This window comes from Hypanus sabinus, chromosome 11, assembly GCF_030144855.1.
Source record: "Hypanus sabinus isolate sHypSab1 chromosome 11, sHypSab1.hap1, whole genome shotgun sequence".
NCBI lineage: Eukaryota > Metazoa > Chordata > Chondrichthyes > Myliobatiformes > Dasyatidae > Hypanus > Hypanus sabinus.
In genome coordinates this window covers 84,683,858-84,698,048 of record NC_082716.1, presented here as the reverse complement: position 1 = coordinate 84,698,048, position 14,191 = coordinate 84,683,858, and the positions used below count along the sequence as shown (strand labels likewise).

Sequence of the window (14,191 nt, the reverse complement as noted above, 5' to 3'; positions counted from 1 at the left end):
TTTCTTGCAAAGCCAACACCTGTGAGCACACTAAATGACTGACCTCTGGATTTACTTGTGAAACGCTTCCGTTGTCCTCCAGAGGTGCTGCGTGGGAGGAGAGCTGTCTGCTGGTGGCTGATGTCCACGGGGCTGGTGGCTAGGAAGTTCTCCTTGTATTTATTCATGAGTGACAACTTGGTGGTATCACTTCCTGTTGGGATAAAAAAAATCAAGTTAACCTCTTACGATCTGAACATGTTCTTCCCACCACATCGAAGAATCAGAGCACAGAAAAGTTTCTCATTCATGCCTCACTCTTCAGTTACCTTACATTCTATCAGGTAGACTATATAAGGTGAAATATTTACACAAAGAATTCATGAAGTAATGCCAATGATGTCACTGAGAAGCTAAACACTGCTGATGCTAGAAATCTTAAAACAAGAGCAAGGAAAGCTGGAAAGACTCAACAGGTCAGACAGCATCTGTGGAAAGAGAAGAACAGCGTTAATATTTCAGATTAATGAGCTTTCATCTTTGATGAGAAGTGAGAAAACTTGTTGTTTCACTTCTCCAGTTCTGATGAAAGATCATCAAATTGAAGTAATAACTCTTTTTCTCTCCACAATTGCTGCCTGACCTGCTGGTTGTTTCTAGCATTTCCTGCTGTTATGCCAATACTAATGTTGAGTTCCAGAACCAGAGTCAGGGGAATTAATTTGCAACTTTTAGACCGAAAATTCAGATACTGAGAGGTTCAACTGTGCTTGCTCACAAATGAGACCCAAACATGCTAATCAACAGGTACACCATAAGTATATATCTGGAATTGGTGGCACTTAAATTCAATAGATTGAGCATCTTAATGTTATTGTGAAAGATATTTGCCTCTCCATAATGTTTGTTAAGCTTGCTCTCTAAATAGCAGCTGCCATTTGAAAGGTCGCAGAGAGTTATAAGTAAACTTTCAACTGTATTGCTTTGTTTAACTTCTGCTCATAAATGAAAGCAAGTTTTCAGATCTTAAAATTTAAATGGGAAGCAGCTTGAAGTTATAAAAGCACTCTGTAGAACAGCTTTGCATATAGGCTTTGTATTTTGTGTTGTAAAGAGTCACTGCTCTTCCTTTATCATTGCTTTAAAGTAGTTTATAAGACATTAGGTGGTTTAATTTGGGCTGTATTGAAAAGATTCTTATTGGCTGATTCTTAAGTTGCTTCGTTTGAGGTGGCTTGCAGAACCAAATGGATAATGTCATTTAGCATATCAATAATGGATGTGATTATAGTTGGAAGAGTTTTATGTGTTCAGAAGTTAGCTTTACAGCATTAATGGTAGCTAGCTAAGATCAATGTCACCAAAAATACCTCTAGACTATTTTGCTGATAAGACATCTGAGGAAATATCACTTGCTTGTGAAGTCACTCAAGTGGGAGAAAAGTGTATAAATGCAGAGAGCAGTTCAAGCTTAGGAATAGGGTAAAGAACATCAAGAAACATGGAAGAACTAGAATCCTTTCCTCCAGCTTTGGTTTCTATGACATACAACTTGATTGTCTGTAACTTTGGTTAGTCTTCTTAGTTTATAGGAATTGTACCTGTGTCTTTAATCCTTTATGCTTGAGAAATACTTAGTGCTTTGGAAAAGGTTTGTGTTTTAGAAATGGTTTGTAATTGGGAAATGTTTAAGATAGAAATTCTCTGTGAGTTTTAGATGTGTTTTTAAGAGCGTTGTATGGATTTAAACATGTATCACTGAAAATAAATGAGCTGTGTTTAAAACTAATTTGTAGCTGGAAGTATCTTCTCCTTGGTAGGAAGAGTGGACTCACCACTCAAAAAGCAAGTATTGGCAGCTGAAATTCACTGTGGAGGATCACAATCAGCAAAGTGAACTGGCTTTTGAAGATCAGGAAGTTACAGTATTATGTTCTTTTAGTGAGAGTACTCATGTCTATTTATGTTGATGGGACTTAAGGTCTTCATTTGAGTTTAGAACCATCACCTTGTCCAATATAGAATGATCAAGTCTGTTGGGATCTAAATTATCTAATTAATAGCCTGAAGGATTCTGAGGAAGAAAAGGGAAGCTGTTTCCTTCAATGGATCTCGAACCAGAGAAAACAGACTCAGGATAAATGGTTAGCCATTTAAGACTAAAATGATGAGAAACTTTATCACACAGAATTTTTGGAAGGAAGGCATGAATACTTGAGTCTATTCAAGGCTCATATTTTTAGATTTTAAGAGATCAAGAAAGTGAAAGGGTATGGGGATTTTCTGAGAGAGGGTCGGTTCAGCTGTATCTTTAATCTGGTTGAACAAATCCCTAACTATCCCAACTTGTTCTTCCAACTGTATTAAAGGACCTGATTACTGTATTCAAAAATATCAGAATCAGGTTTAATATCACTGCCATATGTCATGAAATTTGTTGTTATGTGCCAGCTGTACGTTGCAATACATAAAAAGAACAGTAAATTACAGTAAGAAATACTGGTTGCTGGGGAGGCTAGTGCCCATTATAGAGCTGACTGAGTTCACAACATTCTGCAGCTTATTTCGATCCTGTGAGTGCACCACATACCAGTCACTGATGAAGCCAGTCAGAATGCTCTCTATTTTGCAGTTGCAAAGACACCAGTCTCTTCAGTGACATTCCAAACCTCTTCAAACTCCTAATGAAATATAGCCGCTGTCGCACCTTCTTTGTGACTGCAATGATATCTCCAGCCTCAGTGATGTTGAGATCAGGGCTTTGTGGAGGCCATGCCATTGAAATCATATAAAGAAATCTAGAGTGCTAAGACTAAGATTTAAAAGTACAGTCGGCCCTCCTTATCCACGGTGATTGGTTCCAGGCCCCCCCCCCCCCCCACGGATATCAAGAAATGCCGATGCTCAAGTCCCTTATTTAACCTGCCTCAGTGCGTGTGGACTTTAGGACCCAGGCGAGCTCCAGACCCACCGCCCGCGGTTGCTGCTGAATCCACAGTGTTTCTGTTCTGTTGACGGAAAACGATCACGATTGAAAATAATGTGGAAGTAATAAAGTGATCAGAAAGAGGTGAAATACCATCAGTCATTGGGAAAATGTTAAGCTACAGTCGGCCAATGATCGGAACAATTTTAAAGGATAAAGTGAGAATAATGGAGCATGTGAAGGACCCTGCTCTGATGAAAGCTATAATTATTACTAAGCAATGCAATGGTTTAGTTATTGAAATACATACATTTAAGTGTTTTATATGCTAGAAAGGTAGAATATATACTATATACTAAGACAAACGTTTGACTAACTGATGCTAAATAATACCAGATGTACCTGTTCTGACTTACGTACAAATCCGATTTAAAGACTGCCTGTACTTTAAATGATCTCTAGATTACTTATCGTACCTAATACAATGTAAATGCTATGTAAATAGTTGTTATACTGTATAGTTTAGTGAATAATGACAAGAAAAAAAAGTCTGTACATGCTCAAACAATGTCCTGGAAAGAGAACTTCTGGGTTTTCTTGATCTGCAATTGGTTGAATCTGCGCATGCGGAACCCACGGATAAAGAGGGTCGACTGCTCAAAGATTTACATGACCATTGCAAAAGAGTGTAGGGGACCAGATTTATTGATTTGTTCTACAAAGGCCAACCACAGATATGGTGCTTTATCATTTAGAGAATGTACATTTTCTGCAATTACTCCATGAAAGGTTATATTGTTTTCTGAGTCAAGAGGTAACAGTTGATATTATAGAAATTATGATATTGAGTTATTAGTGTATATCAGCCTTCATATAGTTAAATAAGAATTGTATTTCACCAATCAAAATCTTCTTAATTTAGAATGGATCCATTTTCTTTTCAAGGTAAGAGGACAGCTTATAACAGCAGGTACAACAGGCCAATTAGTAGTACACTTGCTCTACAAGGAATTTAACCAACTGGAAATGAATTTGGGTCCCACAATTACCGGGTGTGAACTGAAGTCAGACATCAAAAGTCCTCATACTCCAATTATATTCCACTGAATTTTACAGGGGTTGGTAAAAGAACAGGCACTGTGCCAAAGGAATTTCTTCCCAAGAGAGTGTACCAGGAATAATGTCTGGTCTCTTGACCTTACATTATCTGATCTTTGATACATAATTTTATTCTTTTCAAATTACTTTACCATTACCATTCAAAATCTGAGCTCTACCTAGTCAGTTTTTAAAACAACAATATCATCAGAGTCTGTCTTAGAAGTAAGTGATAAAATTCCAGTCCAATAATCCATATGCCTTAATTCCCTTGGGTTGATGAATCTCAGTTTTACAATAGAGTAGATTAATATCTAAATAGTGTGAATCTAATAGATGTTGGTATTCTAAAAGATTTAATGCACCTGTTCAAGAAACACAGAAAGTTAGCATGCAGGTATATAGGCAGAATAACATTTTGGCACAGAATAGATGGGCTGAAGGGCCTGTTTCTGTGTTGTTGTGCTCTATGATTCCAGCAGCTGCAGGTAGGGCAGGTAATTAAAGGTAAAACACTGCAGATGCTGGAAATCTGAAATTAAAACTGAAATTCTAGAAGTATTTAGCAGTTAAGTCAGCATCAAGGAGAGAGAAATGGAGTTAAGGTTTTAGGCTGTTGAAATTTACTCATTACTGCCATGTTGGGATAAAAGCTATACCCGGCATCTTCCGTCTGAAACACAGATTTTGCTTCTTTTTTCCATAGATTTTGTCTGACCTAGTCAGCGTTTCCAGCATGTTCTGTTTTCACTGTAGGCACTGCGTGCTTGATTCGGTTAACAGCGGGATTTAATGGCAGGTACAATTACAACAGTTTAAAATATGTGGAAATGTGCATGAATAAAAAAGTTTTTACGTCATGAGCCAAATGCTGGCAAATGAGAATAGCTTAGATTGGCATCTATGTCGGCACAGAATAGATGGGCTGAAGAGCCTCTATGAGTCTCTAGGTTAATAAAAACAGAAAACAACAAATCTCCATTTATTCTAATCTCTTTCATTGTTTACTGTTGAAGAAAATGTTAGGGTCATCTTCAGACCTCAAAGTGCAAAGAACCAACCATCAAATTAGGAGTGACTCACTGAACAGTCTATCAGTGCAAGACAAATTCAATTAGACTAAAAGTAACCAACTGATCTATACATCTAGTCCCTCAGGTTCCATTTAGTTACTCTCAGATAAATCAAAGGAATCCTTGAGAGCAAATGAAAGTAAATGCAGTGAAGCTTTCAAACCGAAACAAACTAAATATTTTAGTTTGATGAAGAAACATAATTAAAAAGCAATCTTCACTTTAGAGGGCAGTGAAGTATCCAGCTTATCAGTTTAATAAACAGACATGATGGGTGTGCAGTATTCTCATGTAAAACAGGTAGGAAGTCATGTAGATGTGCAGATCAGTCCATTGTGCCTTGCTAGACTTCTGCCTTAGATGAAGGACATTCAAAATGACTTCCAGAAAAAATTGTGGGGAAATTTGTAAGGTCAGAAGAATCTCTCTGAGGTTCTGAGGAAGAGAAACGTATGCTAGCACATCCCACTAACTGAGAGTCCACACAGTTCTCTCAATGCATTCTGCTCATTCACAGCTCCTTACAGAAGCAACCTCAGACCAATACCCACCAAAGACCCCAGTGCTTTAATGGGCAAAAGCAAACAGATCCTTAAATAGTTTGGGCTTCCTAAATTGAATTTGGAAGCAGCTCAGGTTTGAGTTAAACATAATACCAAGTATTGCTTTTAAATTACTTTGCAATAGGTTCTGATCCAACTGTAAATCACTACTGAATTGTTAATGAGTTTCATTGAGACTCCCAAATCTATCTCCAAGATGGATAAATATTTGCTGTTTTTTTTTTAAAGGTAATAGCTGAATTATGGTTGTTGTTGCCTGTGATTAATGGCTTTCAGGAAATGAAGAAGGTAGATCCCAATGTCAGTTTCAGGAATTTTGTTCAATATCAGAATGTAAGGAGATGCTATGAGACTACTTAAGAACAACAAGAGATGAAGATACGCTCTGAGGTATCAGTTAAGGTAAAAGGTTAAGAATTAACTCTGAGCATATCATTGATATTGTTTAATTACATAGAAAACTGAGACTGCAAGGTTTAAATTAGCATTGAAATAAGATGATTTGACTTAAATCTTTCTACGAACTGTCTTCAGTGTTCTTGAATCTGCCCTATTTAATGAACAGAAATTACTACATCCACAATTTGTTGTATAAAAATGAACAATTTCGATGGGCAGCAACTATGTTCAACCAAAGATTCAGATAATCACCAAATACTGAAAATAGCTGAATTTATAAATTTCAACCAACATCCGCGAGAAGTTCTGAAGCATGCAACAGTTGATAAATTTTCCTTGAACTGCAGTAATCACACGATTTATGAAAGGGATATATTCCCAGCAAATGTTTCATAAATCATCAAGTCTGAGAAAATGCTTTATGGACTATAGAACTTTCCAATGATTAGGGGTGGGGTACCTTTATTAAAGCGAAACATGGCCTCATAAAGTTATATCACGTACCATGGAGTCACTTTGATTGGAGCAAAAATTCATAAATCAAACATCCATGTATTGAGGCAGTATTGTACTATCAGTCCCATTATCGAGGGAAATGGAGCAGACACTTGCCTGTGCAAGTTTCAGCACCACAAATTAAGAAAACAATTCAGCTGCTTTGGTTGAGAGAGAAATATCCAGAGCAACAGAAGAATTCATCATTTCGAATATTACCTAGGCGTTCTTTACGTGCACCTTAACTGGCAAAAGGTGTTTAAAAATCACAGTACTACAGTCATAGAGCATTATATTGCTCCAAATTTAAATATATGTCCAGACTATGTTTAGGAGTTTGAAGAGACCTTCTGTTTCAAACTCTGCAACACACTATTGGATTGAGTGAGAGTGTGTGTGTATGTGAGAGAGAGACAGACAGAGAGAGAGACAGAGACGGACAGAGAGAACTGGCAAAGTTCAATAATTGTAAATAAAGTGGAAGCTAAAGTAAGGGTATAAAGGAAAATTTGCTTTGATAGATCTCTTCTCGTAAAGTCATTGAATTCAGCCTGTTGAATTCATGACAACTATGAAACACCCATTTAAACCTGTGCTATTTTTTACTCAGAAACAGCAATGGGACCAAGACAAAATGAGGTTAGCTAAGAAATAACTTTAGACTAATATCATCGTATAAATGTGATATACTATGGATACTGGAAGTCTCGTCAAAGCAAATAAGATTGGATATACTCAACAGAAGCAGCAGCTCAAGACAAAAGAGGACAAGCTTTCACAGTCCAAGTCAATGACCTTCAATCAGAAAAAAGAAGTAAGGTAGAGATCCAATACAAGCAGGAATGGAGAAAGAGGAGATCAAAGAATGGGGAAAAGGAAAGCCATGTGATAGGTAAAAGAAGACGTAGATGAGATAATTAATAATGAGATGCAAAAGTGGTGATATCGAGACATTGGAAATACAACTGACCTTTTACTCATCTTTGTAACATCTCACCCTACAGGTACCCTACGCTCAGACTGCACTGGAAGATTCTCTTTGGATATCTCCTCAGTGCTCTACAGTAAAAGTCAGGCTCACAGCAGCCTGACTTGCCAGCAGGAGTGCCAGGACTCAAAGAAAGACAAAGGCAAATCAAATCAAAACCAAGAAATTGACAAAATTAAACAGCCTAAGTAAACCCATATCTGCAAAAATATTCAGCAAGTCATCTTTTCACTTGTGTAGTCTTTTCTCCTGTAGAAATGTAATAAAAATCAAAAGCAGAGAACAATCTGCTGAAAGAACTGTCCGAGTCAAGCAGTATCCATGGGGGGGGGGGGGGAAGAATTGCCCGTGTATCAGATCAAAACTCTGCTTTACAACACTGATTGGTGCGCTGGTTCCTGGCATCTGCAGTCTTGTCCCCATTTAACTGCAGCATTGTGAAATCTCTTCAAGGTATGCTGACTTCGAAAATGTTTCCCCCCTTTTCCTGAAGAGAATCCTGCCAGCTCTCACTACTCCCCATCTCCAGTTCCCATGATTCTTTGGCTCTTCAACCACATTGCTACCAAGACTCACTACAGTTCTTTTCTCCCAGACTTGCCAAGTCCCTCCAAAAATTTGTTGCTCCAAGTCCAGCAAATGCCATCTCGTGTGTCACTATTAAAAAACAAAAGTCTTCCTTTATTTCTGAGGGAGAACATACAAAGTGTGAAGCAAACTTTAACTTTGACAATTGCTGATTGACCTTTTGTGAGCTTCCAGCATTTTCTCAAACATCAGAAGCTTTGCAGGTGCTGGAAATCCAAAGCAACACACATGAAATGGTGGAGGAACTCAACAGGCCAGGCAGCATCTATGGAAAAGAGTAACTGTGATAACTTCTACTTTACAAAAGGACCACTCGACAATTTTATTGCCAAAAGAACATGTTTATCAGGGACGACAAATGATATTTACAATACAGAGGCTTTCAGGTACCTTGTGCGGCATGGGTGGTGGAACTATATGCAATGCATACCGGGCGTAAAACCCTGCCATCCCTGGAACCCGCCTCTTGTTACCAACAGCTTTCCAATCAGTATTAACTTACTTTTAACAATACTCACATTACAACACTTCTCCCACTTTAAAATCCAACATTCCCCAAATAAAGAAGAACTGGGAAATATTTTTTTTTCTTTCCACTCTTTTCTATAAGTGTATACCTCAGATAAATACTTTGTGGAGATTTGTGATATATATGATTATATGATATATATGTACAATGTCTGAAATACATCTTATGGAAATGTTTGTTTGATGATGAACTTCAATAAAAAAAATTACAAAAACAGTGGTATCATTAGCAATAGTTTACCAATACAAAACACCTAAAAAACGTGGCAAATTCAACATTCAATCTAACAACAAAAGAAACTATCCAATCACAGATTCAGTTTGTCAGGAGGTTTGTGAGGGCACTGTGATCTACGCACTACCCCCGGTGACCCAGCAGGCACCGCTGGTGAGGATGTTTTGGGTGGATCTGGTGTTGGGGACATGAGAGGGGTCTGTGTGTCTGTGTGAGAATGTTCATCCTCTTCAGGGGACCCCAGACCCTCTGCCAGCGTCTCTGTCTCTCTGGCAAAGTCACTGGTGGACATGCTTTTCTGGTGTGCATTAAGTGGTTATTGCTCCCAAACTGTTTTGGACTACTGAGCTTCTTTGAAATTGGAGGCAAGCTATTCTCAGCATTATTGGGATAAACGGCATCTGCAGGTTTGCCACCTGGCTTGGAACACACTGAAGAAGGAACTTTGGTTTTTGAAACCATGGCTCAGTATAGACCCAATTGCAAATTTTTCATAGAGTTCCTTGTTATAACTTGGAGCTATCTGGAGTTCAACAGCAGGAAATCGCAATGTGTTTCAGAAAACCTCTTGTGCTTGAACAAAGATCTTGTCTGTTAAATCACAGTCATTGATTTTGATGATACATTCATTCTCCTGGAGCAGGTTCTCTTTTCTTGAATGGCTGTTCTCTTCAATACCACGAATACTCAAGCCAAGAAATCTTCCACTCAGCGTAGCCTCAAAGGACACCACATGGATTCCCAGGGGGCCACTGTCTCCAGGAAATTCTACCTTCTTTGTCAAATCACTTAGAGTGCTTTTTGAATGCTTGCTGGTCCTGGAGGCTCTGTTCTTACATCGGCTGTGGGTGCCCTGTTTGCTACTGTTACGATTGGCTTCACATGCAGGTTCCTGTAAGTGGGATCATCAGGCTGAGATGCACCTTGCTGTAACTGGGCAGGTGGTACAAGAGCTGGGTCACTGCTTTGCCGTCCTGGAAGTGGCATGCTGGCTTTCAGTGCCGAGGGGGTAACTTCAATTGCTCCTGTAACAGGCTGAAAAGCCGCAAGCTGCGCTGCGAGCTCACCCTCAAATGTGTCCGGACTATGTCTGTCACTCACATTTCCATCGGCGACTTCATCTGCATGCTGCACGTCTTGTTCTTCATATAATGCTACAAGTGTTTTGTCTGCCTTCAAAACTGGAACAATGGGAGCCACTCACCTTGAAAACTGGACTGGCTCAATGATGCCCAGCCCCTGTAAACATTCCAGCAACTCCTCAACTTTGTCTTTCATGGCATAGGGCACCGACCTGGGCTTTAAAAAACGTGGTGTGGCCTCAGGGTCAACATGGAGTTTCACGGTCACGCCCTTCAGTGTGCCCAGCTCGCCCCTGAAAACGTCACCGTCCCGCTGCAGAATGTCCTCCATCATGTGTGCATACTTAATTTCATGCCAGTTGAGCTGGATTTTGCAAAGCCAATCACGGCCCAAAAGACTGGGCCCACTGCCATTAGCTATCACCAGCCTGGCTTCAGCCTTCTGACCCCCGGCTGAAATAGCCACATGTAACACCCCTAAATGAGGTATGGGCTGCCCCGACTAGGTCCTGAGTTTGAGCTTAGATGGTCTGATGGGAGGCAGGTTGGACCCCCATGTCCTCCTGTAGGTCTCCTCACTAATGACCAATGCAGTAGCCCCTGAAACAATCTCAAACTTAATGTCCTTTCCCTTGACAGTGACTCTGGCATAATATGGTTCAGGTTGTTCCTCATCCGTTTCCACCCCAAACATGTTGTGGGCACGCGCTTCCTCCTCGTCTGCTCCTGCTAGGTGGTGTGTGGCTGCCTGAGTCTGTTGAGCTTTCCCCTGCCCAGGCTTAACCTTACCCTTTAAGCTCCTGCACTTTGTAGCTAAATGCCCCTTTTTGCTACAAGCATGGCAGACAGTATCTTTGAAATTGTAAATATTTGCATAGTGCGTCCCCCCACACCAACAATATTTCACCCGCTTTGCCTGTTTACCAGTCTCCTTCCTGACGGTGCACTGCCGCCAACTGTGACCCCCCATATCCTTCTGGATTTCCCATTCCCATTCTGACATGTCTACTGTCACAATGAGGCCGCACACAGGTTGGAGGAACAGCACCTTATATTCTGTCTGGGTAACCTCCAACCAGATAGCATGAAAATTGATTTCTTGAACTTCTGTCAAATAAACCCCCTTCACCATTCCTCATTCCTGTTTCCCTCACTCACCTTACCCGCCCATCACCTTCCTCTGGTGCCTTCCTCCTTCCCTTTCTTACATAGTCTTCTAACCTCTCCTATCAGATTCTCCCTTCTTCAGCCCTTTATGTCTTTCACCAATCAACTTCCCAGCTCTATACTTCACGCCCTCCCCTCTCCCAGTTTCATCTATCACCTGCCATCTTGTACTTCCTCCCTTCCCCCCACATTCTGATTCTGAAACATCGACTATATAATCGTTTCCATGAATGCTGCCTGGCCTTCTGAGTTCCCCTAGCATTTTGAGTGTGTTGCTACAGCATTTTCTGTTTTCTTTTCCATTTTATGTCAACTTGTATTATCAGTGTTGTGCTCCACATATATCTTTTATTACAGAAAAAATCTTAGTGTAGTAAATGACCCTGCATTTATTTCTCTAGAATTCAGACCAACATATTGCAATTGTGAGGAAAATTACTGTAGTGGATATAATGAATGCCAACAACTATTAGTTCACCAGAATCCTGCAGGAACCTTTGTTATTTAAAGTCTACAGACATTAGCAGAATCAATATCCTCAATGGCAAGGCTTTGTAGTAATGCCTGTCTCTAAATTTATTTTTCTATTACTAATATAATCGGTTAAACATAAAGAACTGCTTGAGAAATTTATCACAATAATTGCTATTATATTAGCTGTCTGAAAATTGCTCTCAACATGCATTCAATTTTTCTTACTGCATTCACGTATAGGATCTGAGAGGCACTGGCAAGTCAGTATTTATTGACCATCTCTCCTATTAGCCTGAAGAGGGTTCAGTGAACCATCCTGCTGATCTATTGCAGCTCTTCTCGTAAAGGCATGCAACGGTGCTGTTGGGAAAGAGATCCGGGACTTAGACACAGTAATGAAAACGAATGACAATATACAGTACTGTGGAAAAGTCGGAGGTATGTGTATATGCAACACACACAGAACACTGGTGGAACGCAGCAGGCCAGGCAGCATCTATAGGAAGAGGTACAGTCGACGTTTCGAGGACTATCCTGACAAAGGGTCTCGGCCTGAAACGTCGAAAGTAATTCTTCCTTTAGATGCTGCCTGGCCCGCTGTGTTCCACCAGCATTTTGTGTGTGTTGCTTGAATTTCCAGCATCTGCAGATTTCCTCGTGTTTACCATGTGAATATAGCTAGGGTGCCTGAGACTCATGCACAGTACTGAATTTGTCTTTGTGGAGTGGACTGCGGGTCTGTAAATCTGGCAGGAGCAAAGGATTTTGGCAATGGTGAAGGTGGAGCACTGTGAGAAGATGTGGGATAGGTGGCAGAGAAGGAGAGCCAGGGGCAGGGGGTGGCATGGATGCAGACACACTCAGCCCTGAGACACCAGGCATAATCATTCAATTCCAAACAATTGGTTTATTGATCATTACAGAATGTCTCTCTGATGCTTCCTAATCCCACCCCTATCCCTGCCCACTTCCTAATTGCAATCCACAATAGAGACTCATATCAAAATTTGGTTTATTATCACTCACATATATCATAAAATTTGTTTTTTTTTGTGGCAGCAGTACAGTGCAATACCTAAAATGATGACAGCACTGAGCAAAAGTCTTAGGCACCTGAGATATATATATATAGACACACACACATGGCTGAGACATTTGCACAGTCGTGCACTTCCCAGTGGGAGAGTGTATGCTTTGAAGGTGGTGGTGTTGCTCTGCATCCATGGCCCTTGCTCTTCTTGTTGGTAGAAGTCATGTATTTGGAAGTTGCTATCTCAGTTATCTTGGCAATTAACGGCAACATATGGTGACCGAGGAGCATTGCACCAGAGTTTGGGATATTGGACAGAGTGCAAGGCAAGTGGGATGTTTTGGGCTGCTAGTAGCAAACTTCTTCAGGATTATTAGAGCTACAATAATTCAGGACAATGGTTAGTATTCCCTGATACATCTATTTTGCATTGTGGATGACTGAGATGCTTTGAGACATGAGTCACTCGCCATGAGATAGCCAGTATTTCAACCTGAACAGTATCTATGCAGCTAGTCAGTTGTGTTTCTGAGCAATGATTAGCTCTGGGGGGTGGGAAGCAGGGTTGATGATGAGAGACTCAGCAATGCCAGAACACTGAGTATGTATATCACTTGGACACCGGGAACAGACACGTAAGGCTGTTGTTCATTGACTAAAGCTCAGTGTTCACCACAATCATCCACCAACAAGTTTCAAGGCCTGGTAAGGCAGGTACCTTGCTCTGCAACTGGATTCTTGTCTTCCTCATCAAATAACAAAATCTACGATGATTGGTAACAACATTTCCTCCTTGCTGATAATCAATAGCAAGGAGTAACTCAAGGCTGAATGCTCAGCCACTGCTGTACTCAATATACACACATGATTGGCTAAATGCAGTTCTAATGTCATGTAATAATTCACCACCAACACCTCTGTTGTTGGACGTTTCACAGGTGGAAATGAGTTAGCACACGGGAGCAAGGTAGACCAGCTGGTTATTGATAATGTAAAGACAACCTCTTAATCAACATCAGTGAAATTAAAGAGCTGATTGTTGACTTCAGGAATACAAATGAGGGTGAACAAGTGCCAGTCTACATGTGGTGGATCAGTGGTGGAAATAGTCAGCAGCTTTAAATTCCCATATCAGATGACCTACACACAGCCCGGCGATCACAATGAAGGTTTGTCAGCATTTTTACTTTTTTTGAAGGTTGAGGAGGTTTGGTATTGTATCAAAAATTGAGCGAACTTCTAAAGATTTATGGTTAAAAATACCTTGACTGGTTGTATCATAGTTTGGTACAGTAATTTGAATGCATAGGAACATAAAAAGCTCTAAAGAGAAGTGGACACTGCCCAATATATCACTGGTACACCCTTCCCCACAATCAGTGGTATCTACATGTGGTGCTGCTCAAAAAGGTAATACCTATCAGCACTGATCACCATCATCCAGGCCATGCTGCCTACCATGGGCAGGAAGTACAGACGCTGAAAGGCCCACTCCTGTTCTTGAATCAACTTTCACAACCCTAATCACTGCTTCAGTATAGCAATACCATGACCATTTTGCACCAT

The 14,191-nt window shown here is 40.3% G+C and overlaps 1 protein-coding gene across 1 annotated transcript in view; it reads right to left on the bottom strand.

The window, feature by feature from the left end:
• The window catches only part of astn1 (astrotactin 1), a 2,712,832-nt gene that overhangs the window by 1,747,746 nt on the left and 950,895 nt on the right, over nt 1-14,191 (bottom strand). The window contains exon 4 of the mRNA XM_059984849.1: nt 44-193. Coding sequence (XP_059840832.1) covers nt 44-193 — 150 coding nt within the window. The remainder of the gene's footprint in view (nt 1-43; nt 194-14,191) is intronic.